Raw genomic sequence first — 27,715 nt, forward strand, 5'->3', positions numbered from 1 at the left:
CTCTCCCCAGAAGTTACTGTGTCAATTCTCTTACTTCCCTCTATCTCAATTTTTAAATTCTCTAATTAAAACTCCATTTCAATCTTTTCCAAGTCGTATTTTCTTTCTCTTTCATCATTCTCCTGCCATCAGCTACCTCTAACAGATATTTCTTCCATTTTTCAGTTTCCTCAGCCTAATATTATCCTCTGTTTTTCAGCCTCCTCTCTTTCCAGTTTGGTCTGCCTCATTGTTGTCTCTGCAACTCAAAATTCCATTTCTCTCTTTCTTCCAACACCCTCCATTTCTCTCTTTCCTCTTTCACCCTCAGTTTCTCCAACTCCAATTGCAATTCAACAGATCTATCCTCCGGAAAATTATCAAAGCCTTTCTCAGCAAATTTTTTCTCACCTATATATTTCACTATAATCCTCTGTAATTGTATTTTCCTCATCCAATGCTTGACTTCAGTCAGCTTTAATGCCTTAGAAGTAGCCATCAGTTTCTCTTTGCTCTTGCACTCCAACTCTGCAGGTGATGGTTGTGACAAAAATGTATCAACATCCATTGCTGTTGTTTTTCTACACACAAAAGCTTTAAAAGCCTAATAAATTACAAAAACTCCAGAAGTTTAAGATCCCATAATTCCAATTTTAAATCTGAAAGGACGAAAAATGTTACGAGCCCAGAGGATCAATAAACCAAGCACTAATAGATATTCACCAAGACAAATGGTTACTTAAACAAAAGTTGTTTTTAATTATCTTTAAACATGAAAACAGAATCAAACTTTAACTTATCAATATTAACTAACCTAACTTAACCCCCTTCTAATTCTAAGTCCACATGTATGAAATGTGTGTGTGTAAGATTAGAAAAGTTCTTTGATTCACGGTCCAATCTCACTTCTCATTCCTCCAAGTTCACTGGTTGCAGGAAATTCTTAAATGGTGCACAGAATTTAACATTTATTAAGTTTACCAGGCTTTGGTGCTTGAAAAATAAATGGTTACTGCTCAGGAAGGTTCTTGTTGGTTTTCACAGAGAGAGATTTGTTGTTTCTGAACACAAATTGATTCCTTTTAATCTTGCCAAAGGAACTTGCCCCATCAGGGTTTTCCAGATAATAACCTCTTTCTTTCAGGTCACCACAGAATTCCATTTCGTTTCTTCTATTTCAAATGAAACATTAGGCATCCAGACCTGGGCTTTGACCAGGCTGAATTAAGCACTCGCAACCCATCTTCCAAATGGAGATTTTTCACAAACTTGCCAGCCTGTCCTGTGCCAGTCCAAGATTATAGGTGATTTTCTCTGGCGGAATACAGCTCGGCATTTCTGTGTTCCATCGTGTGGTGCTCAGTTGGGAGTCTTATTTCCAGGTACCCGCTATACATTTCCTGTTCACCAAGGCAACTTACAAATTGAATTTGGTACTTGAACAGTCCCAGACTCACGTCTATAATATCCCCCAACAGGAATTACGCTGGGTCCTGTGGATATTTCACCCCTGAAACTTACACCAGAATGTTCCCTCGTTCTACCCAAAAGGTATATGCACCTTGGTGCATATCCAGGTTGAATGTACAAAGGTTCCTGTCTCCACACCACATGTAAATCTCTGACTTTCCCTCATGGCGTGACACAGAGCTGGGGGAACAAACCCACTTTTAACCAAATAATCTGATTTATACTTTGCCAGGCTGGAATCATGTGCTTTAATATAGAGACATAATATATCATGTCTTTACAGTGATATGAACGATAAATAATGGTATTTATCGACAGATATTCTAAACCCCCACCCGGTCCCCAATCCAGATTTTCCTTGCACCCGTGTCCCCGATGTGACTGGCGCCTGCTTTGAGGCTCGTCGTCGCGATGATTTACGGGCTAGTGATTGGAGAACGTCCTCCCCGCACCGGCCAATCGGAGTGTGGGAGGGGCAGCAGCTTCCCTGAAAGACCCGAGAGAACGGAAATCTGGGCAGAGACGTGCGTTGGGTAAGTTGGAGAAGAAGCTTTCTAGAACGGGAGGGGATAAGTGTGGAGAGTGCGACAGAGAGACCAGGCGGGGGGAGGTGGTGGGTGAGTGGCGAATGCAGCGAGTGTCGGGGGGTGGGAAAGGTGGATATCCATGTATGTATGTGTGGAGAAGGCGGCGAGGGACCGGGGATGGCGGTGGGGTGTGTATGAAGAATGCGGGATGGGAGGAGGGGGGGAGAGGGCGGCGAGGGATCGGGGGGAGGTGGAGAGGGCGGCGAGGGATCGGGGGGAGGTGGAGAGGGCGGCGAGGGATCGGGGGGAGGTGGAGAGGGCGGCGAGGGATCGGGGGGGGAGGTGGAGAGGGCGGCGAGGGATCGGGGGGAGGTGGAGAGGGCGGCGAGGGATCGGGGGGAGGTGGAGAGGGCGGCGAGGGATCGGGGGGAGGTGGAGAGGGCGGCGAGGGATCGGGGGGGGAGGTGGAGAGGGCGGCGAGGGATCGGGGGGAGGTGGAGAGGGCGGCGAGGGATCGGGGGGAGGTGGAGAGGGCGGCGAGGGATCGGGGGGAGGTGGAGAGGGCGGCGAGGGATCGGGGGGAGGTGGAGCGGGCGGCGAGGGATCGGGGGGAGGTGGAGAGGGCGGCGAGGGATCGGGGGGAGGTGGAGAGGGCGGCGAGGGATCGGGGGGAGGTGGAGAGGGCGGCGAGGGATCGGGGGGAGGTGGAGAGAGCGGCGAGGGTCTGGCGAAGCGGGGGAGGGGACGGGGATATGCCGGGACGGAGCCTTTGACTTACAGCCCCTGTGCTGCAGCCATGGAGCCGGAGGTTAATGGGACGGAGAGGTCGTGGATACGGCCCGACCGGCCGAGCCGATGCACCTGGAGACCTGGCGCGTCCGAAGGGCTCAGCCCGCACCCTCACCGGGGCCTGTAAGTGACCCAAGGCGCGTCCCCGAGATTGGCTGTTCTCCCTGCCACGCCCCGCTCTGTGATTGGCTGCTGACCCTGCCGCTGCCCGTTCTGTGACTGGCTGCTGCCTTTACCCTGCACTACGATTGGGCAGTGTACAGTTGATGGGTCAGTATGGGTGTATGGACTGACGAGCAATTTGTGCCCGCAGGACAACGTCCCCCAACATCCTGCCCAGTATCCTGAGTAAAATAGGCAACACTCCAATGGTGCGTCTGAACAAGATCCCCGCGGCCCACGGACTTCAGTGTGAGCTGTGTGAGTAGCGGCTATGCCTCCAGACGCTCGCGGAACCACATGCTGTGCTACATGTTGGTATCAATGACAGGGGCAGCAATGGGGGTTTGAGGTTCTGCCAATCAAATGGAAGGAGTTAGGATAGAGTCTGAAGAACAGGCCTTCCAAGGTGGTCGTCTTTGGATTATTTCCAGTGTCATGAACTGGGGAAGCTCAGAACAGGAATATGATGAAGAGAAGGTGCAGAGGGCAGGGTTTCAAGTTTTTGGATGATTGGAATCTTTTATGGTGAAGGATGACCTCTACAAGTGGGATGGGTTGAGCCTGAACTCAAGAGGAACTGATATCTTTGCAGGGAGGTTTGCTAATACTGTTGGGCAGTATTTGATTTGCAGGGTGGTGGGAAGCAAAGTGAAGAGGAAGAGGCAGTTGGCGCACAAGTAGGGACAGCTGGTAGGGAGTTTGTGCAGAGAGGGCAAAATTGCAGCCAGTGGGATGTGTTGCAATGCAACAGGGACACAGTCAAATGTGATAGTTGAAGAGCTACGGTTTTGTACTTAAATGCACGCAGCCCAAGGAATAAAGTGGACGGCTTTGTAGTACAGCTACATAGGGTAGGTATGATGTTATGGTCATGGTGCAGACGTGGCTAAAGGATGCATGTCTTTGGGAGCAGAATGTCTAAGGATATGCAGTGTATCGAAAGGAAAGACAGGGAAGCTGGGTGGCAATGCTCTGTTGGTAAGGAACAACATTAAAGCATTAGAAAGAAGTAACATAGAATCAGAAGATATAGTATCATTGTGGGTTGAGTTAAGAAATGGTATGTGTAAAAAGACACTGTTCACTGTTATACAGACCTCCAAACAGTAGGTAGGGTATAAACAACAAATTACAACAGCAGAATGAAAAGGTGTGTCAGAAGGGGAATGTTATGCTCATTATGGGGGTTTTTAATGGGTAGACTGGGTTGGTTGGGACTGGATCTCAAGAGAGAAAATTTGTAAAAATGTTTTCTTTAGAGCAGCTTGTGGATGAGCTAATGAGTAAATCAGCTGTTCTAGATTGAGTGTTATGTGATGCACCAGAGGTGATTAGAGAGCTTGGAGTGAAGGAACCATCAGGGGGAGGTGATCACAATATGACGGAGTTCAATTCGAGATTGAACAAAAAGTCAGATGTGTCTGTATTTCAGTTGAGTAAAGAGAATCACAGTTGCATGAGAGAGGAACTGGCCAAAATAGATTGAGATGGGGGGGGGGGGGCACTAGCAGGGAAGGTGGTAGAGCAGCAACATATAGAGTTGCTGTAAGAAATGAAGGTATAGGATAAATTCATATCAAAAAAGAAGATATATTCAAATGGAAAAATATCACCACAGTCGCTGACAAGGGAAGTCAAAATTAGTGGGAAGATCAATGATTGTGGTTTTTAAAAACTTGCAAAAAGGTACTGTAAATTAAAAACTCAGAAGGAAAAAATGAAGTACGAAAGTAGGCTAGCAAATAATATCAAATAGTATACAAAAAGCTTCTCAAGAATATAAAGAGTAAAAGAGGTGAGAGTAGATATAGGACCATTAGAAAATAATGCTGGAGAAATAATAATGGGAGACAAGGAGATGGCAGAGGAACTAAAGGAGTATTTTGCATCAGTCTTTGCTGTCGAAGACATTAGCAGCATACCAGATGTTGAATGGCTCCAGGGATGTGAGTGCACTTATTATTTCGAGGGTGGGATTGGGTTTGTGCTGGTTGGGACAGGTCTGTCACTAACACTGGGATACAGTGCTGGTTGGGACAGGTCTGTCACTAACACTGGGGTACAGTACTGTGGGACAGGTCTGTCATTGTAACACTGTGGTACAGTGCTGGTAGGGATGGGTCTGTTACTGAAACATTGGGCTACAGTACTGGTGGGGACAGGTCTGTCACTGAAACACGGGTACATTACTGGTGGGGACATTGGATGATTGTCCCCAATGCAGACCTCTGATCTGAGGGGGAGTCCACTACATGGGCTAAGCTCTGGGGTTACCCGTGTGTTTACTCTGCAATTGCATGTTCCGGGCATCCCAAACTGTTTAACTGAGCAGCTGCTTCTTTTTGTCAGTGGCCAAGTGTGAATTTTTCAATGCTGGTGGCAGTGTGAAGGATAGAATTGCCTTGCGGATGGTGGAAGATGCAGAGCGAGCGGGGATTCTCAAACCAGGCGACACCATCATCGAACCCACCTCAGGAAATACAGGTGAAAAGAGCCTTGGCTACACATGGCAATTTCTGCTCATTCTCTGGTGGCCTGGTAGGCAACATTGAAACATGGCACAGACCATGGACAACAAGCACCTGAAGAATTTTACAGGGTGGTGTTGATAAACCAGCTTGGATCCAGCAATGAGAGGGTGCACATCAGGAGTGGATGAGCTGACTATCTTGGGCATTGCAAAGGGGTGATCTGGTAGGGGTCTGTAAATGATGCAGGGTTTGAGAGAGTGTATGTCTCCACATCTGGTGGGGGTGGGGGTGGGGGGGGGGGGGGGGGAGGGAGGCCAGAGACATCAGCAAGAATCTGATAGGGAATTAGGAACAGTTATCCTGGGAGTGTGAGGAGGGTAGTACAGATACTTTCAACAGGAGGCTGGATAGGTGGGAAAAAGGAATAGATGGTGTTAGGTCTGCTTTGTTCATGAATGACTGAGACAAACACCAGGCTGAGTCGAAATCAGGGTTCTTTGTTCTTTATTACCGGATTGTAACACTTGCGACTAAACATGTTAGTCGGAGAATGCATTCTGCCGTTATCAGCAAAATGGTGATTTTTTTTATACCCTTGGATACGTGCTTAGAACATCATCATATCATTACTTGTCCAATGACTAAAACTGTTGCTATCCTTTCCCTGCTAGCTTCCTGCCTCTCAATCCATCAATGTCTCTCTTATCTTGTAAGTACAAGGATGCATTCACATCTTGTTACAGCCCTGTCCATCTCCCAAACACTCCCTGTAACTCCTTACACATTCCCATCTCATGATGTTTTACCTTACAATGGCTGAAAGATGAGACTTGCTTGGAATATAAATGTCAGCATGGGCTGGATGGGCCAAATGGCCTGTTTCTGTGCTGTTGCCCAAGTAAAATACTGATGGGGATTAGTGGTTTACAGGTGATGGGTCACACATAGTTCTCCAGGAAGAAGCGGAAAGGGTTGGTGTTGGGAAGTGGTTGACAGTTGATTTTGTTGCAGGAATTGGGCTTGCTCTCACTGCAGCTGTGAAGGGATATCGCTGCATCATTGTGCTGCCGGAGAAGATGAGCAATGAGAAGGTAAAGGGTGGGTGGATGTGTGTGTGTATGGACATGGAATTCTTACTCTCCTGGAAATTAGTTTAAAAAATAAAGTGCTTATTAGGTAAATCCAATTAACCAAAACTTAAAAACTGCTTTACAATCTCTGTCCAACATTCTAACTATCTCACCTAAAAGATAGTAGCTGGCCCGTTGTGAACACAGATGGATCAACGACAAGATAAAGAAAAAAGACCTACAGTGTCCATAGATCCAGGAGCTGAGGTGAGGGTCCATTCCAAGGAGAGTCACACCCCTACAGGGGCCATTCAACACTCCACAGTGCCACAACAACCATCTCCATGGGGTGATGGCACTGAGGAAGAAGACGTTGAATGGCACATGTGTGGACAGATTCACATGTGCCGACCAGAAGACCCCTGTGATGTCGCTAGAGCAGGCAGTGCTGTATCTTCAACAGGAGGAGATCTCTCTGTCAGTTTTGCAAGCTGGCAACGAAGAAGAGGAGGAAGATCAAGAAGAAGAGGTGACAAAGGTCAGAAAATGAAAGTATTTCAAGAGAATGAATTCACTAATGCCCAGCTACAAAAAGAAACGAAAGCAAACAGGACAAACTCAGATCAGATAACAAAGAATAAATATTTTGTCATTGTTTAGAAATTGCAAAATTGACTAGATAAGGTTGATGAAAGAGTCAAGACTAGAAGCTGGTATGGAGGATCTACAGGATAGAATGTTGAGAGTGGAGAATGATAATGATGCAAGGGCCATTGAAAAGAAGCAACTTTGGGGAAAAGTTGATCAACTAGAGAATTTTAGTAGGGGAAATAATATTTAAATTGTTGGCTTTGAAGAAGGTGATGATGTAATAATTTTTTTTAAGTGCTGGATTCTAGAGATCCTTGGACCTAATAAATTTGAAAGTGTTATTGAACTTGAAAGGGCACTAAGATCCCTGAGACCACAACCTCCTCCAGATCGGAAGTTAAGATCTGTACTTATAAAATGTCTTCGACCTCAAGGTAGAGAGAAAATATTGGCTCTGGCAGCGCAAGGCACCAAAGAACATCAAGGTCCATTGGAATTTCATGGAGTGAAGATGTTCTTCTATCCTGATACAAGTTTGGATTTGTTGATATGGAGAAAAGCATTTAACACTGTGAAGCATGCTTTATGGCAAAAGGGATATCAGTTTATCCTGTGCCATCCAGCTACTCTGAATATTTTCTTACAAGGAGGACAGAACAATTTAAAAAAAAATCTTGTTGAAATTCTACAAGTTAAGCTTAACAGGAAGTTTGAAAATGTTCTAATTAATACAAAGTGGGGTTTTTTCCATAAAGTTTTTCTTTTTGTATAGATGAGGTTGATAATGGTAAATATCCAGGACAGTTGGAAGTTTTGTGGACTAACTGCTATTGACTCTTGTGTATTTGTGGCAGAAGCCACAATCTGTAAAATGGAGAAGTACCCCATGTTATATATCACTTAAAACTACATCAAATGTTTTTTTTTTTGTTTCTTTGTTTCTCTTTTATATTTTTGAATATTTTATTGTTTATAATAATAATCTGTTTATGTATAAATTTCTTTTTCCTTTTCGACCTGGACTGCCGAGAAGAGTGATCCCTAAAACAGTATACTTTAAATATTGGGATAATCGGAGGTACACAAAGAGAGAGGAAGGGGCAAGGTCATTGGTCTTGGATTAAAGTGAATACAAATGTGTAATTTATTGAATTTTCTTAGTTTTAATGTTAACAGGCTGAATGGACCTGTGAAGAGTAAGAGAATATTGACACATATTTTAAAAAATGTAGATGTAACCTTCTTACAAGGTTCATTTAACTGAAGCAGAACTCAGAAATTAAAAAGAAACTAGGTTGGAAATGTCACAGCCTTTTCATTTAATTCAAAGGCAAGGTGAGTAGCAATTTTGATAAAGACACTTCCAGTCAAAATACAGTGATTGGCCCTGCTTGGCAATTGAAAACAACAAGTTTCAATAACTATTAATGCAATTTAAACAGTCGAATACTTATAAGCCTCATGAAATTAATGGGGCTTTCAAAAAATGTTATTCTCAGTTGTAAAAATCTGAATTGCAGATAAAAGAGGATTTAATTTTTTTTTAAACACAGACCAGGCTACCAGTGTTAACTTTACAAGAGCAAAGGGAGTTGGATGCCCCTTTCATTTCAAGGGAAGTGGGGGAAGCATTGAGCTCATTACAAAGTAATAAATCTCTGGGAGAAGATGGTTTCCTGTCTGAATTTTATAAAGAATTTATAGATGTATAGAACAGGCGATGATAACACATATGCTCTCGGAAACTTTCTCTACTGTGATAATAACGGTAATATCAAAAAAAGAGATCCTTTCAAGCCAGTATCTTCTAGACCAATTTCTTCGAGAAACTTGGATTATAAAACAGTTACAAAAGTTTTAGCTACTAGGTTGAAGTTTTTACAAAAATTGATGCATATAGATCAGACAGGCTTTGTGAATGAGAGAAAATCTACAGATAATGTAACTAGGTTACATAGCATAATACATTTAGCACAAAAGAAGGAAGATTTAAGTGTGGCAGTGGCTTTGGATGCAGAAAAACCATTTGATAGACTAGAGTGGGACTTCTTGTTTAAGGTGTTTGATAAATTTGGGATGGGTTTGATGTTTATAAATTGGATTAAAGTTTTATGCAATAACCTTAAAGCTAAAGTTACAAATGGGCAGGTTTCCACATTGTTTCCATTGACTAGATCTAGTAGGCAAGTATGAAACTATCTAGATACCAACATATCAAAAACAATTTTTAAAGATTGCTTTAGCAGTAGCAAGAAAATGTATAGCAGTGACATGGAAATCAGACTCCCATTTGGGTATGGAACGCTGGAAACCAGACATACATATTTGTGTTCCTTTGGAGAAGATTACATAATTTGAGAAATAAATATGATGTATTTTTGAAAATTAATTGAGGGAATAATATATAGACCTTTTCCTTGAGCCTCAAAATTTGTTAGCCTCCTTGAAATATTACGTTATAGATGATTAATTCTGTGTTGTGAGGGGGAACTTGTGACAATCAGGTTTCTATTCTAATTTCTTACTTTTCTTGTTTTCTTATTATTTCACTTCCCTTTTTCCATTTTCCTTTCTCTTTTTCTTTTAGGGTTAGTTTAGAGGGGATTGGATGTTAATATTTAATTGTTATACTTTGTACTTGGATGTGGAAAACCTAAATAAAATTTTCAAAAAGGTGTGTGTCAGTGTCTTGGATGGGAGAGTTTGTGTGTATGTGGGAGTGTGTATATTGGTGTAAATGTGTGTGTGTGTGTTTGTATGCTGGAGGCAGTTCTGCCATGTTTGTTTGGCACCATTAGTGGCAGTGATGCACTGTTGTACAATTAATTGTGAACACTAATGTGAGTAACCAAGTACACGCAAGATGAGATGCACATATGCTATGTTTTACACGGTATATTTTTTGTGTGAATATACCTGGGGTGTGCACTGAAGCTCACCTTCAATCTGCTGTTGTATTTGTGTGCCTCTCTCTCCTGCAGGTGGATGTGCTGAGGGCACTTGGTGCAGAGATAGTTAGAACACCCACCCATGCAAGCTTCGATTCACCAGAGTCCCACATTGGTGTTGCCTGGAGGTTGAACAAGGAAATCCCAAATTCCTGCATCTTAGACCAGGTGGGTATCGAGTTGATGTGTGGCTGTGGTCTTCCTCGCATGTGGTTGATACTGCACACTGATAGTGATCTTCCTGGCTGTTGTTGAAATAAGGTGGGATTTCTTGGCAACTTGTTTGTGTCATAAAAGTCTCAAAGCAGGGAGACATTGAAGGGATTATCCAACCACTTGTTCAAAGTCGTGAGAATCAGCTTCCGTCTCTTTGAGGAGTGTGCTTGAGATTCCATCCACCTTTTAGGTGGAAGATATTCCTCTTCAGATCCATACAATATACCCTGCCTCTACCTTGCTGCTCTCTGTGTTTACACATCTGCCACAGGTAAGGCTTCTATCATTTTGTTTGCCTCCAAGGAAAACAAACTGCCTATCTGGCCTTTCCTCAAATCGGAAACTGGGATAATCCTGAATTCTCCTTTGTGCCCTCTCCAGTTGCTTGTATGAGCACGAATGCATTTGGCACACCCAAGTGCAGCTCAACAACGTTTTAACAACGTTACCTAGACTTCCCTGTACTTGTGTCCCAGCTGATAAAAGGTCAGCGACTCAGATATTTCATACCTATGCAACTTTCTTCAGGGATCTTTAGAGAAGGTGTGCTTAAGGGATCAATGCTGGGACCATTGTTGTTTTTCATCTATATCAATGATCTGGATGACAGTGTGGTAAATTGGATGAGCAAGTTTGCAGATGATAGCAAGATTAGTTGACAACCAAGATACCAAGATTAGCTCATGTTGACAAAACTGCCTCTATTCAACATCAGCAGTCCGATGCAGGGGTTGATGTCCCAAAACAAAAACTACCAGATGATAGGACCAGTTTGGGGTGGGGGGGGGGGGGGGGGTGGGCGGCCATGTAGTGGCACAATAGATAGACTTCAACTCCCAGGGCAGGATGATGGTGGAAAGAGATGAAAACAATTAAAGGAGTTCAGAGGGGCAGAAGGTTGTGGTTTAAAAAAAAAAGGGCAACCAGACTCTCACAACTGTCAGTGATTTCTGTGGACGATTAGTACAGGCCCTATTGGCCACAATGTTAAGCCAACCTAATAACCAACTCTTAACTGCCTAGAATTTCCCCCACTGCATAACTCCATTTTTCTGTTCCATGTACCCATCGAAACGTCTCTTAAAAAAGGTCCTACTGTACCTACCACCACCACTGTTGCCAGTGGTGCATTCCATGTGTGGGGAAAAAAACATACCTCTTACATCCCCCTGAATTTACTCCCAAGCACCTAATAAAACTATTGCCCTGTTATGTTAGATACTCCTGGGGGAAAAAAGCATCTGACTGACCAAGATCTCTGCCTCTCATTATCCTGTCAACCTTCATCTTCTGTCCCACCAAAGGTAAAAGACCAAATTCATACAACCTATCCTCACAAGGTATGAACTCTACTCCAGGCAGCATCCTTGTAAATCTCTGCACCCTCTCCATTGCATTTACATCTTTCCTGTAAAGAGGTGTCTAGAACTGAACAATATTTCAAGTAGAGTCTAAGGTCTTGTATAGGTTCAACATTAGCTCACAGCTTTTGAACATGATCCCACAGTTAATGAAGGCCAACATACCATATGCCTTCTTCACAACACCCAACATGAGCAGCTGCTTTGAGTGTCTATGGACACATAATCCAAGATCTCTCAGTGTCTCCATATGAAGTGGAGTATTCATTAAGGACCTTTACTCCTCCTCCGACTCTGCACACGTTTCCACCAAAGGCCCTGATGGGTCCTATCTTCACATGACTCATCCTCTTGCTCTTCACATACTTGTAGAGTGGCTTGGGGTTTTCCTTAATCCTGCTCGTCAAGGCCTTCTCATGGCCCTTCTAGCCTTCCTAGTCCTTAAGCTCTATCATCTCCTACTTTAAACTCCTTGTAAGTTTTTCTTAACTAGATTTTGCACATACCTTGTACCCCATTATTCTTTCACCTTCCCATCCTTCCTTGCCTCAATGAAACTTACTCATGCAGGGTGCATTTTTGCTGTACTCCCCCCACCCCACTCCACCAAAGTATATCTGCTACTAATTTATGCATCCAATTTCCTGGTGAATGCTCAGGCCAAAAAATTGACATGCCTAATAATCGATTTCCCAAGTTGTCTATTCCTGTCCTCTCCGCCCATGGAAAAGGAGAGAGAGTGGTGATCACTTTCACCAAAATGTTTGCCAACTGAGAAAACTTGCACCCATCGTTGTTTATTTCCCAATACCAGGTCAAGTATAGCCTCTCTAGTTGGCCTATCTACATAGTGTCAGAAAACATTCCTGAACATGCTTAACAAATTTCACTCCATCCAAACCCTTCACTCTCAAACGGTTCCAATCCATATGAGGAAAGTTAAAATTGCCCATCACTACAACCTGTCTCCTGAACTGTTACTCAATGTCTCTATTGTTATTAGCAGGTGGAGGTCTATGAAATATACAGTAGCATTATTAACCCTTTCCATTTCCTGACTTCAATCTACACTGACTCAGCAAAGAATCCCTCAATACTTGCTCCTTTTCTGCAGCCATGATAGTATCCCTGATCAGCAATGCCACCCACCTACCTCCCTCCCTGTCCTTTTTGAAGCATCAAAAGCCCAGCACGTTCAGCAGTCATTCCTGCCTCACGAAGCCAAGTCTCTACAATGGGCACAACGTCATAGGTCCACATAATGATCTGTACTCGGACTTCATCTCCTCTATTCCTAATATTTCCTACATTAAAGAATTCATCCAATTTTCTGTATTTATCTTCCATCCACTCCCTCCTCAGTGGCCCACATTTCACCAACTGTGCCATCATCTGACCCAATGCTCTGATTCCCATCCCCCTGCCAAGTTAGTTTAAACCCTCCCCAACAGCTCAAACCTGCCTGCCAGGATATTAGTCCCTCTCCCATTTCAGGTGCAGTCTGTCAGATACAGGTTGTACCTTCTCTAGAAGAGATCCCAATGATCCACAAATCTAAACCTCTGCCCCTGTAACAACTCCTCAGCCACACATTCATCTGCCACAACTTCCTATTCCTATCCTCTCTGGCATGTGGCTCAGGCAGTCCCGAGATTACCACTCTTGAGGTCTTGCTTTTCCGCTTCCTTCCTAACTCCCTATATTCCCTCTTTAGGGTCTCATCACTACTATCTATGTCATAGGTCCCCATGTGGACCAGGACATCTGGCCGCTCACCCTCCCTTTCAATGGACTTCTATGATTTTTACGTCTCTGCAGTGACCTGGTGCTCTTCATGAACAAAGGAACCACATTTGCTGCCCTGTACCTCATCTGTGGCCAGTGAAACATTGTCCAGTTCCCAGGAATTGCCTTTGTCTCTCAGTAGCAGCATGGGAAACATCTCACTTGGGAAGGACTTGACCAACCTTAACTTTACCATATTGTCTAATACTGCCTTGTGTAATATTAACATGTTCCTTCCCTTGTCTGCATGTGAAGAATCTGTCCAAGTGTGCATCTTTCACTGGGATTAACCTTTCTTTTGCAGTACCGGAATCCCAGTAACCCTTTGGTTCACTACGATCAAACTGCAGAAGAGATCCTCAGGCAGTGCGATGGTATGAGACTGAACTTTTGCTGTGCTTTGAACAATCCCTCTCGCCCACCCCTTGGTACCTGCACCATGAGTTTGCAGCCTCTGTCAGCTGGTTGAATGAAGTTCAGTGTTAGTGACACCGAGAGGCTGGTCCTGTTCTGTCTGCAGGGTGGGGGGGTTTTAGGAGGTGGAGGGCTGAATGGAGTGCATGGGGGTTGGGCTGAATGCTGAGTGTGGGAGATACAGACCAATTAATTGAAGTTGCCAGATCTGACCAACTTGTGAAAATATGAGTGGCGGCATGATTACCGCAACACTATTAGGGCCATCGGTTTTGAATCCCGCAGTGTCTGTGTGTCTGTAAGGAGTTTATACCGTCTCCCTGTGTCTATGTGGGTTTTCCCCGGGGCTCTGGTGTCCTCCCATTGTTTGAAATGTATGGGGGTTGTAGATCATTTGGGTGTAATTGGGCAGCACAGACTTATAGACTGGAAGGGGCCTGTTACAATACTGTATTAAATTCAAAATTTAAATTAAAATCTCAAGCATTCCAAAGCCAAGCATGCCTGGGGAGGGATGAATGTTGAGGCAGAGATTGGTTTGAGGTTGGGGAGCAGAGTGAAGCCATCACACAGCAGGAGCTAGGAAGAAAGCAATTGTGGGGATGGTTTATACAGAGAGACGTGGAGGGACAAGTACAAACTCAGCACTCCCTTTGCTCCCATTGGCAGGAACGGTGGATATGTTCATTGCTGGAGCAGGAACTGGCGGCACCATTACTGGAATTGCCCGCAAGCTGAAGGAGAAATGTCCAAACTGCCAGGTAGAGGGACTGATGTGGGGGAAGAGGTCGGGTTGGGTGGGGGAGGGGTGGTGGTGTGGTGTGCTGGGGCAAGAGTGTGATTGATGCCTGCTACCATCCTGGTCCAGGTGCTCCCACAGAGTTACAGGTCAGACCCAGTGTCTTGTAAGTCAAATGGGCCATGAGAGTAATGCAGTGCACTTTGTTGGGAGGCAGTGAGGAAGTGTTCTGGGTCCCTTGATCAGAGGTGCTGATCCTCTACTATGGTGGTCATTCGCCATGAGGTGGATGCAGGGGGACTTTGCATTACTGTCCTCAGAGAGACTGTCATTAACTGTCAGGCTGAAAGTTGTCTGTGCATGGGCTGCTTGGTGAGAATGAGTTTTCTGGTGGTGTAGCTCCCTCTTTCTCATCTCTTTGACTTTCAGATTATTGGAGTGGATCCAGAAGGTTCCATCCTGGCAGAACCTGAAAATCTGAACCAAACAGACGTCAGTGCGTATGAGGTGGAAGGAATAGGCTACGATTTTATTCCCACGGTTATCGATCGATCAGTGAGTGGCTCTGGTACACCATCCTGCTGGCCCCTCAGGACCTATGTCCAGATGGGGTCAGACTAGGCTCAGAGCTGGGACACAGACTGGACTTTGTGTCCACTGCATGATCTGCATGAGATGTGAACCCTTTGCTCTTCTGAGGCCATCAATCATGAGAACATTAGGACAGATAGGAGCAGGAATCGGCCATCCAGCCCATCAAACCTGCCCCATTATTCAATGAGATCATGGCTGATTTGATGATCGGCTCATCTCCACCTACATTTTCCCCATATCCCTCAATTCCCCTTCTAATGTAAAAAGATTTATCCAACTGTGTCATTCCTCTTACAAATGTTGCTCGACACAATGATTCCTGGGAGTAGACTGCATTTGGCTACAGATTCCAGCATCTGCAGTCATCTGTTTGTCTGTTCCACTGATCCTGTGGCTGACAGCATGCTGGTGGTGCTTTCAGGTTTAATCTGCAGTTTAAAAATTGGCCAGAATTTCTGCTCCCCATCACTACCCAGTGACCCTGGGTTGGAGAGAGGGAGGAATCTGCCAAGGTTCCTGCTGCTGAGGTGAAGGTTGAGGCCTTTGTGTTCGGGAGATACTGTATGATGAGTATGTAACCAGTGTTGATCTCTGCAGGTTGTGGATAAGTGGTACAAGAGCAATGATGAAAGTTCATTTCAAATGGCACGTCGACTGATCAGGGAAGAGGGGCTGCTCTGTGGTGAGAAACTGGTGATGTTGTTGTGGAGAGGGAGAGCTAGGTGTCGCCTGGTAGTCAACGTCCTCCCATTGTGTGCGTGTGTGTGTGTCTACATTGTGACATCAAACATTACGGCACAGAAGCAAGCCCATCTAGTCCATGGTTTTTTTTCTAATCATCTACATTAGGGGCATAGATATTCATGAGTGTCCAAGATTCCGTATAAATTTTACAATTTACAACCAAAAGCCTACCAAATGATTTATTTACTGATTCTAACTTAAATGGTAGTCCATGTCGAACTATTAAACTGCCTAGTCCAGTGGTACTCAACCATTTTTAGTCCAAGGCCCACCTGCTTCCGGCCTAACATTCTATGGTCCACTCATGGCAATGGCTGAGCAATATTTTTAAGTCAAAGGCAGTTCTACAAGAACCTCACCTTTATCTCATTAAAAGTATTTTATTTGACATTTTTAAAGACTCCCTTGGAAAATCACTGAGAACCATTGGCCTAATCCCACTGACCTGGCCCCAGTCCATATCCCTCCATAAACTCTCCCATCCATGTTCCTGTCCAAATTTTTCTTCAACATCAAAATTGAGCCTGCATTCACCACCTTAGCTGGCAGCTCGGTCCACTCTCTGTGTGAAGAAATTCCCCTAATGTTCCCCTTAAACTTCTCCCCTTTCACCCTTAACCCATGTTCTCTGGTTTGTATCTCACCCTCCCTCAGTGGAAAAAGCCAATCTACATTTACTCTGTCTCTCCCCCTCATAATTTTAAATACCTTTATCAAATCACTCCTCATTCTTCTATGCTCCAGGGAATAAAGTCCTTTCCCTGTAACTCCGTTTCTTAAGTCCAGGCAACATCCTAGTGATATGCCATAAGCAAGGACCAGACTTGTATCATTCTATAGGCTTTTATTAACCGAAGAAGCCACCTCTACTGACCAGTGGGATAAGTTGCACCATCTGTTATACTAGTAGGGTGGAGTCAATCTACAGTCATAACCAATAGCAAGCAGCCAGCATAATACATTACATCACTACACCGAGTAAATCTCTGCACGTTGGTTTCCTCTCTACCTGCCTCTGCCGCTATCTTGTGCTTAGTGGTGGGCACCCTCCAGCCAGAGGCATGAACATTGCTTTCCATTAAACTTGCTTGCCTTTTTTGCCCCTCCCCCATTTCTTGCCTTTTCAGTTCTTTCACCTACACAGCCCTGCCTTCCCCCCCCCTCCACCCAGTGCTGCTGTTCCCTCCCTCCCTTTTCCTGCCCTGCCACCCCCCCTTCCTCCTCCCACTCTTTTATTCTGATGCTCACCAGCATTTTCTCATACTTTGATGAAAGGCTCAAGCCTGAAACGATGTCCACAGAATTCTTTGTTTTACTTCAATCGTATTGTTAACTTTCCTGTAATAAAGTGACCAAAACTGCACATAATGCTCCAAATTTGGCCTCACCAATGACTTGTACAACTTTATGACTACATTCCAACTCCTACACTCAATACTTTGATTTATGAAGGCCAATATGCCAAAAGCTCTCTTTACAACCCTATCCACCTGTAACGCCACTTTCAGGGAATTATGTATCTGTATTTCCAGATCCCTCTGTTCTTCTGCACTCTTTAATGCCCGACCATTTACTGTGTACGTCCTTTCTTGGTTTGTCCTTCCAAAATGCAACACATCACATTTATCTGTGTTTTGTCGGCCTTCATTAATTGCTGCCCTTCCTTCCAGGTGGCAGCTCAGGAAGTGTGGTGTGTGTCGCTGTCCAAGCAGCACAAAGCTTGAAGCCAGGTCAGCGGTGTGTGGTCATCCTCCCAGACTCTGTCCGAAACTACATGTAAGTCTGTGAGATGGGCGAGATGAGATGGCAGCTGGAGATAGGGGAAGGTGGAATGGTACCTGACACTCACCCACTTTTGCTTCCTCCAGGACCAAGTTCCTCAGTGATAAGTGGATGGTGCAGAAGGGATTCCAAAACAAAGTTCCAGAATTTGGCCAGATTGCCTGGTAAGAAATATGATCATATTCGGGAGGGGAGGGAGTTGCTGTGTGATTAGACACTTCGGTAGGTTGGGGGAAGAGGGGATCCCCACACAGACCCTCAGCATTTCCTTCCTTTCTTCCATAGGTGGTGGACAGCTCGAGTTGAGCAGCTGAAAATAGCTCCACCTCTGACTGTGCTACCCTCTGCCTCCTGTCGGAAGACCATGGAGATTCTTTGTGAGAAAGGATATGATCAGGCCCCTGTGGTCAGTGATGCGGGGTGAGTGTTTTAACCCACCCATACTGAAGAAGAGGTGCTGTTCCTCATGCCAGCTCAGCCCTTTGTAGCAGGGATGGACAGTCCTCCCAGAGCAACGGGTAAGGAAGAGGGGTTGAGAGTGTGTGTTCCTCAGTTATCATTGGTTCCTCCAGTGTTGAGGAGAGCACGAGGACCCCACTCAGAGGACCTGAGATTGGGGAAAGCACAAGTGAACTACTGCGGGAAGGGGAAGGAAGTGGATGTGGTGGCATTTCCTTCAACAACTGTCCTCTGTATTGGCCTATTGCTCTGGGAAACGTGTCAACTGCCTGCCTTGTCTCTGTGTGTTCGGGTGAGCGTAAAAACAGCAGGGCTGGCCGGGGAGATGGAAGAATGGGAACACTGGAAGGGAAGATGTACCTGGTGGTGCACTTCCATTAAAGGAAGTGGGTCTTTGAAGGGTGGCAGGGGAGGCTGGTGGTTTGAAAGTGAGGGCCTTTGGAACTCCTCTGCCCCAAGGTGAGAGCGTGTGCAGAGAGTGAGATGAGTAGATGTCAGTGGTTCTGTCTGCAACGGTGGGGTCCTCTGGACAGAAGATGTGGGTGAGGATTTCACTTGGTCCTGCACTCTGTTTATTGGGCACTGATTTCAGGAGATAAACGAGGTCTGCAGATATCAGGAAACTGGAGCAGCACACACAGAATGCTGGAGGAACTCAGCGGGGCAGGCAGCATCCATGGGAAGCAATGGTTGATTCAGGCCCAAGACCCTTCATCAGGAATAGAAAGAAGCGGGAGGATGTGCAAGTGAAAGAAGGGAGGCTGGAAGAAGGAAGGAAGGCAGGTTGGGAAGTAGGGGAAAGAAGGAATGGGGCAGAGAGATAGGAAGAAGGGGGAGGCATGGGGAAAGAGGTACATGAAATTGGAGGTCGATCGAGATGCCGTGTGATTGGAGACTGCTGAGGCGGAACTATTGCATAGAACACTACAGCACAGGAATAGGCCCTTTGGCTCATCTAGTCTGTGCTGAACTATTTTTCTGCCTCATCCCACTGACCTGCACACGAACCATACCCCTCCCATCCATGTATCTGTTCATATTATTCTTAAATATCAAAATTGAGACCACGTTCACTACTTCAGTTGGCAGCTTGTTCCCACCTCCTACCATTCTATGTCAAGAAATTCCCCCTTATATTCCCTCTAATTTCCCTTTTAACCCTTAACCCATGTCCTCTGATTCTTGTCTCACTCAATCTCAGTAGAACAAGCCTGTTTACATTTACTCTATCTAAACCCATCTTAATTTTGTAAATCTCTATCAAATCTCCCCTCATTCTTCTACACTCCAATTTTATTTTGGAATAAAATCCCAACCTGTTTAACTTTTCCTTGTAATTCAGTTCCTAAAGTCCAGGCAGCATCCTAGTAAATCTTCTCTGCACTTCCTCTATCTTACTGATATATTTTCTGTAGTTAGGTGACCAAAATTACACATAATACTCCAAATTTGGCCTCACCAATGTCTTGTACAACTTTACCATAGCATTCCAACTCCTATACTCAATACTTTGATTTATGAAGGCCAATGTGCCTTTACAACTCTATCCACCTGTGACACCGTTTTCAGGAAATTACTTGTCTGGATTCCTCTATTCTACTGCACTCCTTAGTGGCCTATTGTTTACAGCATATGTCCTACCTTTGTGAGTCCCCCCAGAGTGCAACACCTCACACTTGTCTCCATTAAATTCCATTTGCCATTTTGCAGTTCATTTTCCAACTGGTTCAGATTTCTCTGCAAGCTTTTAAAGCCTCCCTTGATATCTACACCTCCAATGTTTATAACCATATAATCGTTTACAGGGCGGAAACAGGCCATGTCGGCCCTTCAAGTCCGCACCAGTTCACTTGAACAACTCCACTAGCTCCCCACTCCCGCTCTCTGCCCATAGCTCTCCAAGCCCCCTCACATTTATGTACACATCCAACCTTCTCTTAAATGACAGAAGGGACCCTGCTGCAACTATCTCTTTTGGAAGATCATTCCATTCTGCCACCACTCGCTGAGTGAAAAAGAATCCTCTAATATTTCTCCTAAAGTTTTGCCCCCTTACCCTTAACTCATGCCCTCTTGTTCCAACCTCCCCTGCCCTCAGGGGAAAGAGTTTATTTATGTCTAGTCTATTTATTCCTTTCATAATTTTAAATATCTCTATCAAATCCCCTCTCAGCCATCTACGTTCCAATGAATAACCATTTACAGAGCGGAAACAGGCCATGTCGGCCTTTTGAGTCCGCACCGGTTCACTAGAACAACTCCACTAGCTCAATCCTCCCGATTTCCTCCAATATCCCTCCAACCCCCTCACTTCCATTTACACATCCATCCTTCTCTTAAATGACAGAAGGGACCCTGCCGCAACTAAAGTCCCAGTCTCCTTAAAATCTCCCTGTAATCTAGATGCTGTAAGCCAGGCAACATCCTTGTAAATCTTCTCTGCACCCTCTCCACTTTATCTGTATCCTTTCTATAATTTGGAGTCCAGAACTGAGCACAGTACTCCAAACCTGACCTCACCAATGCCAGCTCCTATACTCTATACTATGATATATGAAGGCCAGCATACCATATGCCTTCCTAACCACCCTGTCTACATGGGAATCCACCTTCAATGAACTCTGTACCATAACCCCCAGGTTCCTCTGCATACCTCAATGCCCTCCACTTAACTGCATATGTCTTGTTATTTTTACTGAAATGCAGCACCTCGCACTTGTCTACATTGAATTCCATCTGCCATCTTTCAGCCCACTCTTCCAAACAAACCAAACCCTTCTGTAATCCAAGAAAACCTTCCTCACTATCCACCACTCCCCCTATTTTCGTATCACCCGCATATTCGCTTACCCAGTTAACCACACCCTCCTCTAAATCATTAATATAAATGATAAACAACAAAGGATCCAACGCCGATCCCTGAGGCACCCCGTTGGTCACAGGCTTCCAACCTGACAGACAGTTGTCCACCATGACTCTCTGCTGTCTACCTTCCAGCCATCTCTGAACCCATGTCACAATTTCTCTACTAATCCCAAGTATATATTATCTGAAATTTACAGGTAACCTTGATTTGAGGATAGGCAAACATGTTAATGTGGTGTGGAATTGAAGGGGTTGGCTACCAGGAGATTCTTGCTGTTGCAGGAGATGGAGTGAAGTTGCTCAACGAAGTGATTTCCCAGTCTGCATTCAGTCTCCCTGATGTAGAGAAGTTCACAACTGCCTGGTGCTGAAGGATTTCTGCCTCTGTGGATGCTACCTGACAGCTGAATTCCTCCACCACTTCCTTTGCTTGTTGCTGATTTGGGAAGTTGACGTGGTTCGGCAGTGAACTGAGTGGTGTGTGTTTGTGTTTTCAGGCAGGTTCTTGGAGTGGTGACTCTCAGACATACGCTCAGCTCCATTCTGTCTGCAAAGATTCAGCTTGATGATCCCATCATGGCAGCAGTGATCACACAGTTTCCACAGGTACTACTCATTCTTGTATTCCAGACCTCAGGATCTATTTAATATATGGTGTGAAACTGCAGAAAGCCTGTCAGCCCACCTTGCCTGTAACAGCTCTGCGAAATGACTCTCGATTTGCCTCCCTTCCCTGCTCTCTGCAGAGTCTTCAGGCAGTTCATCCAGTCTGATGCTTCTGAAATGATTGCTGTTGGTAACCTCTGGTCACTAACCACCTGACTGATTTTTAGTGGCTCTTTTCCTTCACCACCTTTCAGAGATTCCCAGTCTCAGGTCTCTTATCATGATACTGTTAAGGCTTGCTGAGCTTTTCCAGATGTGTAATTATGGCCTCTCACCTCACCCTGCTCTTTTGTGAAACAGTTCCTCTTGTATCACTAAATGCCAAGTTCTGCTGCTCTGAGTAATTTCTACTGCTGCTCTAGACTCAGCTCTGCCCTCTCCTCATTGGAGTCAGAGCAGGCCCTTCAGCCCAATTCTCCATACCAACCAGGTTCTCCATCTGAGCTAGACCCATTTGCCTACATTTGGCCCCTATCCCACTCCAGCTTTTCTTTCAGTAACTGTCTAAAAGTTGTAATGGTCCCCAGCTTCACCATCTCCTCTGGCAACTTGTTCCACACACCAACCGCCCTCTGTGTAGAACATAGAACATCACAGAACAGGCCCTTCAGCCCTCGATGATGTGCCAACCTATATATTCCTTAAAAAAAATACTAAACCCTCCCAACCCATGACCCTTTTTTTTCCATCCATGTGCCTGTCTGAGTTTCATAAATGCCCCAAATGTTTAAGCCTCCACCACCACATCCATCAAGTCCCCTTTAAAACTCCAGTCACCTTAAACATATACCCCTGATGATTTTATAAACCTCTAAGGTCTCCCTCGCCTTCTTATGCTCCAGGGAAAGCAGACCCAGCTATTCCTGTTTCTCACACTCAATTTCTCCAGTTCTGGTAACATTCTTGTCAACTTTTTCTGTATCCTTTCCTGTTTAAAAACTTCTTTCCTCTAGTGAGATGACAGGACTGTGCACAGTAGTCCATGTGCAGACTTACCAATGTCCTGAAGTTGGAATAGAATGTCCTTGCTCCTGTTCATGGCCCTCACCAATGTCCTGGAGTTGGAATGGGATGTCCTTGCTCCTGTTTATGGCCTTCACCAATGTCCTGGAGTTGGAAAGGGATGTCCTTGCTCCTGTTCGTGGCCCTCATCAATGTCCTGGAGTTGGAATGGGATATCCTTGCTCCTATTCGTGGCTCTCAGCAATGTCTTGGAGTTCGAATGGGATGTCCCTGTACATGGCTCTCACCAATGAAGGCAAGCGTGCCAAATGCAGTCTTCACCTCCCTGCTTGTCTTGCCACTTTCCTAGCATAATGTCCCTATTCCTCTTGGTCTTTCTGTGCCACAGGACTCTTGATGACCAACGATTCACCATGAAAGTCCTGCTCTGGGTTAACTTCCCAAACTCACACTTGACTGAGTTCAATTCCATCTGCCAATCCTTGGCCCTCTTTCCCAGTTCATTTGGATCTTGTACTCTTCGATAACATTTGTCACTGTCCATTGACCCGCCAATTTTGTTGTCATCCCCAAACCTACGTGGGTCATTTCATCCAAGTAGTTATTATAGATGACAAGCAACAGTGGACCCAGCACTGATCGGTGTGGCACACCACTGGTCATAGACCTCCCCAATCTGAGTAACAACCTGCACTCCCACCCTCTGTCACTCACATCATGTCCCCTTTGTATCCAGTCAACCAGTTCAGCTGGTTCCCATGCCTCCCACTTGGTTGCTTAATTCCACATATACAGCCTCTTTCCCTCATCAATCTGATGGTCACCTCTTTTAAATCAGAACTCAGCTCAGTTTGTAGTTCCTTCCCCGTGGTTAACTAAGCTCCTGAAAGTTTACTTTATTTCAAGTTTTGTGTCATCATTATGGGTGGTTCTTTGTTATCAGGTGTCAACCTTGCGAGATCTGGTGGTGGACGTGCTGAACAGTCAGATACCTCTTCCCATCGGTAGGAACAGAGTGGGGCCGGGCATTGTTTGTTGGAAAGATTTGCGTCTATATATTGCCTACATATTTCAACAGATGTAGGAAATGTATTGGCCAGTTTACCTGGAAGATCCCACAAATATTGAGGAGCAGAGAATATTGTGGAAAGGCAGATTGAGGCCTACATATCAACCTGCTCTCCAGCCAGAATCTTGCCCTCTCACATTGAGAAGGAGCTGCTGGTCCTACATTAGTGAGACCGTAGTGCCCACAGTTGGCACGGAGCTGGAGCTGTGTCACTAGGCTGTGTGCACACTCTGATCCCCAGAAGAGATATACAGAAGAGCAGAGGATGAGTCAGAGCAGCACACGTCAGAGGTGGAATAGAGCTTCCCCTTGCACTGCCCCAGCCCTCACAGGCAGGCACATCACAGGCTGGTTTATTGGTGTGTCGGCTGCTACAGTGCAGTGTGATGCAGGCTGGAGTGGAACGGACACACAGAATTTCTTACTGCTGAGAAGAGCAGATGTGGTTAGAAAGCAGAGGGAGAGTTTTAAAGAGATGATTCATGACCCCCTCAGCAAAGCTGACAGAAAGCAGCCATTTGACTGAGAGTTCATGAAGACTGGGATAAATTCCAAACCTTGCAAAGGAGAGAAAAACACGAGACTGAAGGCAAACTAGCGAGGAGTAAGAGAAAAGGAATGAGAGGTCTAGGTAAATATTGGCTTTTTGAGATTGAGGTTGGCAAAACATCAAAGGGGATAGGGCCAAGGAGGGAAGAATTTTGGTGCATCAGTCTGCAGGATGAGAATAATTGAGGACATCCCATTCATAAGAATAATGAGGAAAAAGCAAAATGAGCAGCGTCACAGAAGAGCTAGTGTTGGGCAAAAAAAAGGGGTTAAAGGTCAATAAATTCCCTGAACCAGATGGCTTGATGCTAAAAGTGCCTGTGGAAAAGGTGGATGCATTAGTTAAAATAACCCTAAAATTCTTGGGATTTTGGATAAGTTCTGGAGATTGGGAAAACTGGCAGGGATGACACCCCTATTCCCAAAAATTTGGGATACATGTTAGAATCCATTATTCAGGCTAGTGTGTTACTGCCAACACCACACACTCTTGACTTTGAGAATTTATGAGGCACCTTGTTGTCATCTTGGAAATCAATCACAATATGATGGCCTAGGGGATAGGTTAAATATGTTAAGAATTCTAAATCTTAGACTTTAGAACAAGAGCCAATATTAAAGGTAAAGATTCCATTATTGTTACGTAAAACTTCATTTAGAATGTAACATACATGAAATTTTTTAATTTTGTCTACCGTAAGGAAGGCAGAGAGTCGCCACTTTGTCTAGCGCTCCTCACAGTAATGAGGCCCTTGTAAGAAACAAACTCACGACCCCTGTTTTCCAAGACCTGTGCTCTAACCACTGGGCTATTGATTGAAGCATGCAAGATTTAAAATCGGTTTGACAAGTTTCCTGTCATGGGAGAGTCCAGGTGCCCAGGACCGGGGTGCATGATTAACATAGTGGTTAGTGTCACCCTGTTTGTTACAGCACCAGTGACCCAGGTTGTGAGGAGTTTGTATGTTCTCCTCGTGTCTGTATGGGTTTTCCCCAGAGGCTCCAGTTTCCTCCTACCCTTCAAAACATACTGGAGGCTGTAGATTAAATGGGTGTAAATTGGATAGCACGGGCTCGTGGGCTGGAAGGGCCTGTAACTGCTGTATGTCTACATTTAAATTATTTAAAGCTATATACAATGGAGCTCGTTTATAACTGGGGAGAAAAAAATTGTTTGTCAAAAGGTTGAATCTTTGGAATTTGTTGCCACAGGGGTGTGGGGTGGAGACCATTGGTTTAGTTAAGGCTGAGATTTCTGGGGAAAAGGACAAGGCATGATGGATCAGCTGTAATTCCATTTGTTAGGGGGAAGATGAAGGGCTGAGTGGCCTTTTCTGGCTCTTTATGATGATTTGTGAATAGTGTCTGATTGGCAGCCTTCCTCTACACACTCACCAGAGTCCAGCCCACACTTCGCTGTCCTGCCCCCAGTGGAGGCCAGGCACAGGGGTAGACTCCTGATGATGGGGACTTCTCACGATCTGAGTGAAAACATCTTCTAATGGACAACCAGCACAAAGGATCCTGAGGATCTCCCACCACACACACACACCCCTCCCACCCCACTGAATCCTGAGGGTCTCCCCACCATCCCCCCCCCCTCCCAAGACCCTGAGGATCTCCCCCCACCCATCGGACCTTAAGGGTTTCCCCCCACTCTCCTCCAGGACCCCAAGCATCTCCTCCAGGACCCCAAGCATCTCCTCCCCCCCCACCAGACCCTGGGAAACTTCCCCACCTCCACTTCCAGGATTCTGATCATCTCCCTCCGACCTCGCCAGATCTTGGATCCCACATGTATTTCCCTTACCCACCTAACAACTCCCTTGCCTCCCCAGAACTGAGGCAGAACCACCTAACCCAGTCTCCTGCCCGTTCTCTGAGGTGGCAGTCATGTTTGGTTCTCCGGGAAGCGGGAGGTCTGCTGGGTGAGGAAGTCACGTCCAGGTCTCCATGGAACAGGAGTCTTCTGGGGTGAGGCAGTTGTGCCTGGGTTTTAGAGGAGTGGGAGTCTGTTGGGGTGAAGTTCGTTAATTTGGGAAGAAGCTGAGTGAGGCCTATGGCAGGGGCAGAAGAGGTTAAATCTGAAGTGCAGCAAGACCTCTGCTCATTCATGGAAAGCACAAGGCCTGAGTGTATCTGGCAGGCACCCGAATCGAGTGGCTGGGGAGATGAGTGAGGTGTCGTGTGTGAGCTGGAGCATTGGGAATGGAAGGTATCCTAGACTGCTGCCATGGGCTGTGCATGTTGAAGCAGTGAAGTTAGTGCCAATAGCAGGGTGAAGGAGTCAGCCAACCCTAGTGGTCAGTGCCTCTGGTGCATTCCACCTGCCCTACGGATCCTCATCCCAGTGTATCACTGCTACCTGGTGCCCTCGTTCAATCCCTCTTGTCTTGTGCTTAGGTTGAGAGCAGCGATGAGCTGGTGGAGGTAGCCATGAAACTGGACAGCAATTCCTTTGTGCTGGTGATGGGCCGCCAGGGCCAGGGTGAGTATTCTGGCAGTTTCTCCCTTGGCCAAATACAACCCAGTGCATCCCCTCCTCTCCCTTCCTCCTTCTCCCAACCTCCCCTCCCCGACCTCTTCCCCCCCCTTCCTCTCCCTCCCCCTTCCTTGATCTCTTCCTTCCTGATCTCTGATCTCTACTTCTGACCTGTCCACCTGCCCTGACACCCTCTGCCATCTCAAATCTTGGAAACCCCCCCCATACTTGATCTTGGATCCCTCTCCTCTTTGTCATGCCCCACTCTCTTGGACCCCCGCCACCATCCACCCGATCTGTCCCCTCCCGGACTCCAGACACCCCCCCACCAAATCAGACCTCTCTTCTTCCCCCCACCCCCCCCCCATTCCCCATTTTGTCCCCCCTTCCTGATGCCTGTCCTCTGCGCTGGTGAACAGCTGCTCCCTCACACCACCCCCCCCCCCGATCTCGAACTCCCCCCATATTTCACTCCCCCAACTCAGACCCCCCCCCCTCCTTGTTGCCACCTCACACCTTGTTGTCTGTCCTTACCATTAGTGAACGGCTGCTCCTCCACACCTCCGCTGATTGGCATCCTGACTGCCGTCGACCTTCTGGACTTCATCACACAGGACGGGGCCAGCCACTCTGTGTGAGAGGTTGTACGGCCTCTGAAACACACCACCCACACCATGTTCCTTCTGTTTACTGGGCTGAACTGGGGGATTGTCCCCTTCCTGTCACTGATGGCTGCCTCTTGCTGGAACTCTCTGGAATGTTCTATAGGTCTGGGTGCTCCTATACGATTTCTTTTGGGATCCATCATGTGAACCTGGGTCTGTTCTGGTGCCTGCTTCCCCTCGCCTCACCACCCATACCCTATCACCTGCTCTTTATTCAGGGCTTTGCTGGGGATTATGGGCAGAGGTCCAACAGCAAGATCTCTGCACCAATCATGAGATGTTTTCTGCAAGTCTAATCAATTACAAACTCTGATGTTAACAACACGCTGATTTAATAAACTGGGTGAATTTCTCA

The 27,715-nt window shown here is 45.8% G+C and overlaps 2 protein-coding genes across 4 annotated transcripts; one reads left to right on the forward strand and one right to left on the reverse strand.

The window, feature by feature from the left end:
- The first annotated feature begins 1,890 nt into the window (after positions 1–1,890).
- LOC138738619 (cystathionine beta-synthase-like) lies at positions 1,891–27,715 on the forward strand. Of its 3 annotated transcripts, none has more exons than XM_069889192.1 (16): positions 1,891–1,982; positions 2,771–2,888; positions 3,079–3,185; positions 5,277–5,411; positions 6,410–6,489; positions 10,041–10,175; positions 13,674–13,743; positions 14,453–14,544; positions 14,952–15,077; positions 15,714–15,798; positions 17,531–17,636; positions 17,729–17,806; positions 17,928–18,062; positions 21,464–21,572; positions 23,539–23,599; positions 26,617–26,702. In XM_069889192.1, exons 2-16 carry the CDS (start codon positions 2,773–2,775, stop codon positions 26,619–26,621), a joined length of 1,440 nt encoding a protein of 479 aa, XP_069745293.1. In that variant the 5' UTR covers positions 1,891–1,982; positions 2,771–2,772; the 3' UTR covers positions 26,622–26,702. The 3 variants fall into 3 exon arrangements, with proteins under 3 accessions (XP_069745293.1, XP_069745294.1, XP_069745292.1); XM_069889193.1 differs by lacking the exon at positions 23,539–23,599 and adding an exon at positions 27,236–27,715 and having other exon boundaries at positions 1,893–1,982; positions 26,617–26,701; XM_069889191.1 differs by lacking the exons at positions 1,891–1,982; positions 23,539–23,599 and adding exons at positions 2,045–2,066; positions 27,236–27,715 and having other exon boundaries at positions 26,617–26,701.
- Positions 2,004–2,774, reverse strand: LOC138739976 (uncharacterized). The gene is made up of 2 exons (XM_069892432.1): positions 2,755–2,774; positions 2,004–2,700 (listed from the first exon to the last, which is right to left on the reverse strand). The coding sequence occupies exons 1-2, from the start codon at positions 2,772–2,774 to the stop codon at positions 2,004–2,006; spliced, it is 717 nt and encodes a 238-aa protein (XP_069748533.1).

The sequence above is a fragment of the Narcine bancroftii genome, chromosome 7 (assembly GCF_036971445.1).
Source record: "Narcine bancroftii isolate sNarBan1 chromosome 7, sNarBan1.hap1, whole genome shotgun sequence".
NCBI lineage: Eukaryota > Metazoa > Chordata > Chondrichthyes > Torpediniformes > Narcinidae > Narcine > Narcine bancroftii.

Excerpts from the sequence above, each read along its gene's own strand:
- LOC138739976 (XM_069892432.1), bottom strand. The coding sequence starts at position 2,774 with ATGGCTGCAGCACAGGGGCT. Across the intron at positions 2,701-2,754 it reads ATGGCTGCAGCACAGGGGCT|ACCCTCGCCGCTCTCTCCAC; the intron begins GTAAGTCAAAGG and ends CCGCTTCGCCAG.
- LOC138738619 (XM_069889193.1), top strand. The coding sequence starts at position 2,773 with ATGGAGCCGGAGGTTAATGGGACGGAGAGGTCGTGGATACGGCCCGAC. Across the intron at positions 5,412-6,409 it reads ACCCACCTCAGGAAATACAG|GAATTGGGCTTGCTCTCACT; the intron begins GTGAAAAGAGCC and ends ATTTTGTTGCAG. Across the intron at positions 15,799-17,530 it reads GGAAGAGGGGCTGCTCTGTG|GTGGCAGCTCAGGAAGTGTG; the intron begins GTGAGAAACTGG and ends CCTTCCTTCCAG.